This window comes from Pollicipes pollicipes, unplaced genomic scaffold (genome assembly GCF_011947565.3).
Source record: "Pollicipes pollicipes isolate AB1234 unplaced genomic scaffold, Ppol_2.1 Scaffold_4219;HRSCAF=4965_pilon_pilon_pilon, whole genome shotgun sequence".
Classification (NCBI taxonomy): Eukaryota; Metazoa; Arthropoda; class Thecostraca; order Pollicipedomorpha; family Pollicipedidae; genus Pollicipes; species Pollicipes pollicipes.
Genome location: NW_023596448.1, coordinates 11637009 through 11641514, shown reverse-complemented (window position 1 = coordinate 11641514; position 4506 = coordinate 11637009). Strand labels below are relative to the sequence as shown.

Here is a 4506-nt window from a genome sequence, read left to right as displayed (position 1 = left end):
GTTTTCCAGGGGCAGCCACATTTCTTTGTGGCCGGCTATTGAGACGAGCCCAGCGGCCGGAGATACCCGCTTTATTGGGGCGCGTGGAGAGGCCCGCGCGGTCTTCAGTGCTACTCAGCCTCTGAGTGGAAGCCGAGATCCTCCCCGTTAGCCTTGAGTGCGCTAATTTTGCTCCTTCGAGACCAACAAATCCGGAAAATAGTGGCGGTGCGCGATCGCGGCGTTTTTGTTTTTGTTCTTGCTTCCCCACGCACCAAAAACCGTTCTCATCTCTGAGTGTTGTCAGCCTCTGTTGAACACTGACAGAACCCACTTCCTGCAAACGGCGGGCTTCTGGACTAACCGATCAAACGCATCCCCACGCCATTTCGCTTGAACCTCAAAGCGAACCAGCCCGCGCCCTTCCGCGTCCGAACGTCTCAAGAATAGCAAGGACTGGGGGCTCACATCGACGACAGATAGCGCGAGGCACTGTAACAGGACCGGCAGAGGCTTCGGTGGGTGCATTCAGCCACCACCGTCAAACTCTGCTGTCTACGTCCTGGTCTTCGGACGACGTCTATACGCTTTCAGAGCAGCGTCTCCGAGCCTTATCTGCGGCCTGAACGTCGTCTCTCCAAGAATGCCCCTGGATACCCTCCTTGGACTCTGAGTCTGCGCGCAGACCGCCCTGCCCGCCCTCTCCACCCGGCTCGCTCGGACGCTGCGACTCATGTCAGACGCTCAGACTCCGGTACGGGCGCCATCCGGCCGCAGACGGGTCAGGCTCGCTCGGACGCTGGGACTCATGTCAGACGCTCAGACTCCGGTACGGACGCCACCCGGCCGCAGACGGGTCGGGCTCGCTCGGACGCTGGGACTCATGTCAGACGCTCAGACTCCGGTACGGACGCCACCCGGCCGCAGACGGGTCGGGCTCGCTCGGATGCTGGGACTCATGTCAGACGCTCAGACTCCGGTACGGGCGCCATCCGGCCGCAGACGGGTCGGGCTCGGCCAGGCACGACGACCAGGTCTTCGCATTTGTACGAGCTATGTTCATCAGTCGTATTTTGAGGGACTTGCATGTTATATAACGCATCAGTGAGCTTTGTTTATCTTGTCCAATTGCCGTTTGACAAGGTTCTCCCGTTGTCTCATTGTCGTCATGTCATCTGTTTTGAGTCTGCTTCGTCGTCCACATGTCCCACATTCTCAGCCCTCCAGCAGCACCTGTATAACTCATTTTATGCAGCCTATGCGGCTCAAACCCACCACCATCTCCGAACATCCTCCAAACCGCGTACCCGCATACGTTCCGCGCGGTCTCTGCACACGTCGTCTGTAAGGCATACCACCCGTTCCGGTCGTCGCCACCGATCTGACGCAGCTAAACCCAGCAACCGCCGCCCGCCACGGTCGCGACGGGCTGGCTGGATATCCGTGAAATGTCTGAAAGCGCCGCCGGCGGCTGCGGTATTTCACGCGGCGGCGCTGGTGCTTCCGCCCAGCGCCCGTTGCGAGTGGCAAGAGCGGAGCGGCGAGAGTGCCGGTGCTGGTGCGAAGGTGTTGATACTGGCGACGATCGGACAGGTCGGGCTCTCTGACAGTCAACTTTCATCGTCGCCTTTGTGGCTTTACGACGCACTCAGCTGCTGAGCCTATATGGTGTCGCTTGCTTCTCGCCCTGTCAGGAAGGGCACAGGCATCTCAGGGAATCGAACCCGCACCTCTGGTTTCCCAGACGCCCAATGGTTACCGCAGGCGCACCGCAACCGTCTACGCCGCCGTACCCGCAACCTCCAACTCATAAATTTATGGAAATGGACGAAACCGAAATACCTTTGAGATGAAATCGCTTACTCTCTTATCAAATATCGTAATATCATTTGGAATGTGGAGGTGACATCGAACGAAAACCGTCGGGCATCTTACTCTAATGGTTTAAACTGGTGTCCATTTCCTGAAATGTCCCTGAACTATTGGTGTAACTATCTGAGGTGCATTTTATGTCCAGGTAGCATGGCGAGGTTGGCACATCTTCACGTCCAGCCGAGGTGGCGGGCGAGTGTCAAGAGCCGTTTCCACCGATAAGATCGAGAGCCGATTTAGCTTCGGACATCGGTACCGGCAGGCGACGCCGATTGGCGCATCTGTCAGAGTCCGCGTCTGTCAGAGTCAGCGTCTGTCAGAGTCAACGTCTGTCAGAGTCCGCGTCTGTCAGAGTCCGCGTCTGTCAGAGTCCGCGTCTGTCAGAGTCCGCGTCTGTCAGAGTCAGCGTCTGTCAGAGTCAACGTCTGCCAGAGTCCGCGTCTGTCAGAGTCCGCGTCTGCCAGAGTCAGCGTCTGTCAGAGTCCGCGTCGCAGCACGCTGGCGTGCGAGGAGATGTGAGCTATCAGCTTGTGTGAAGCGAACGGGCGAGGGTAATAGCGTTGTAGTATGTCTGGCCTGCATCACGCACTGATAGAATCTGCATCTCGTACCGATATGATCTGCATTCTGTACTGACCTGAAACCTCATCTCCAAAAGTGTGTTGACTGCATGTTCGGAGGACACGAGCGGGGCTTCATCGGTCCCGCGGCCGCCCGGGATCGATGAATGCAAACAATAATCCGTAGCAACATGGTATGCGCTCCGTACTGATAAGAAACCCTCATCTCCCAATACTTGCCAGTTAAGTCCCTAAACCCGTCTTCCGATGCCCGTTCGTGTCCATCGCTGGTGGCCAGACATCGTTTTCCCCTTGCCGTAGTTTTCGTGAAGAGAAGCTGGTTGATAAAAGTTTATTTACAAAAACAAATAATTCGTCAGCTGGCGTTACATAAATAGGCATCAAATCAAGAACAACAGTGAAGTAGTACATCGCACTGGTCCACATCTCGACCTTCTTGGCACTCGTGACGTGGCTTTACAAACACATGTTCGGAATGTCGTCTACGGCCTCGGCGAGATTATGCAATTGCCGATGGCATATGTACAGCTAACTGCGCAGGCTGCTGACGGTTTGTTGCGGCAAGCTCATCGCTCGCTTTTCAGGCGGTGGTGAAATAACCTCGGAGAATTGTGCACCGAAATGGATATATGTAGTCTTAATGGCCTGTCTCCTGTCAGGCCTGCATTCTAAACCTAAAGGTAGTGATGGAGGTGGCAGAACACGGTCGGCCCTGGTACTACTTTGTAACAACATTCCTTGAGTTTATATAACGTGCGCATGCGGTATATACGTCAGTGTCGTAATGTCGTATCTACAGTATAACATGTAACATAACACAAAGCGGATCTTAATATTTTCAACATTACACAAAACAACACAACTGCCATCCGAACAAAAACATTGCGCAGATGGACCTTAAATAGCTGTTGCTAGCTGCCGTTTCCTTGTGTAAACGTGAGAAAGGGGAGCAAATATAAAAAAGAGGCAAGCATCGAAATAAAATCGCCTTGAAAAACGATATTTAGGTTATAATTTACACGCCAGCATAGCTCAGTGCAAGCCAGGTCGAATTTGCAAGGCATGCTAACAGAGCTCGAACGTTCACTCGATAAGTAACAACACGCGATTACATTACAAAGGCCACCCAACCACTTCAACAACCAATGTGCATGAAAATGAGAAACACGCAACAACCACGAGCAACAATGGCAAACGCGCGCCGCATTTGCATTCCGCAACCTCGCGAGACCCAGGGGGTGGACAACGTGCAGATAATATCGGTGTACCCCTGCGTCGGCGAGAGGGCACTGAAAGCGACGCCGGACACAAGCTCTCCCTCTCTCTCCCTTTCCTCAGCCTTCTGCCGAACCCAGCCGCTGCATCGTGGCGAGGTTCGTCCGCGCCCTGACCCGGGTAGCGCCGCTGAGCGGACACTGAGCCTGCCAGCGGGCGACCCACCCCCGGCCGGGCCTCGGACGTCGCTCAGACAAACCTCCTGAAGTACACCGGCTTCCGGGCGCTACTGCCGCGCATCACGTAGAAGCTGGACGGCTTGCCGTTGTACGCGTACTTGTACTTCTTCATGGCTGAAGGTGCCTTGTTGCCCTTGTAGTAGTCAGCATACTTGTGGCGCAGCCGCTGGGCGTGGTTCACCTTCGGCCGAGGCGTGGTGGTGGTGGTGCTGGTGCTGGTGGTGGTGGTGGCCTCGGTGGTCGTCGTCTCGTCCACCATGGGCGGCGTCACCCCCAGGTTGTAGTGGTAGAGCCGGTCCGGCTTCCCGTTGATGGTGAAGTCGAGCGGCACGCGTGCGAAGGAGGGCGCTGCCGTCGGCTTCGCGCCGCCGCCGCCGCCGCCGCGCACGTGGTTCAGGTAGTAGTACGGGCTGGGGGGCAGTCGGATGACGAACATGGGAGAGTTGCCAGGCGTCTTGAGGCTGCGGATACGCGGTGACGCCTCGTCCACCGTGCGCCCCAGTCCCAGCCGCTCGAACAGCTGCATGTTCTCGAAGTTGACGGCGCGGGACATGCCGCAGCACAGCGCCAGCAATGCGAACCTGCCGGCGGGGAGAGAAGGGTGTCAGGTGTTGTCCACA

The 4506-nt window shown here is 56.3% G+C and overlaps 1 protein-coding gene across 1 annotated transcript; it reads right to left on the bottom strand.

The window, feature by feature from the left end:
• Positions 1-2749: 2749 nt before the first annotated feature.
• Positions 2750-4470, bottom strand: LOC119095595 (uncharacterized; the record flags this gene model as incomplete). The annotated part of the gene is given in 1 exon segment (XM_037218454.1): positions 2750-4470. A coding segment is annotated over 1 exon segment (574 nt), but the record flags the coding sequence as incomplete, so codon positions are not given.
• Between the last annotated feature and the right edge of the window lie 36 nt (positions 4471-4506).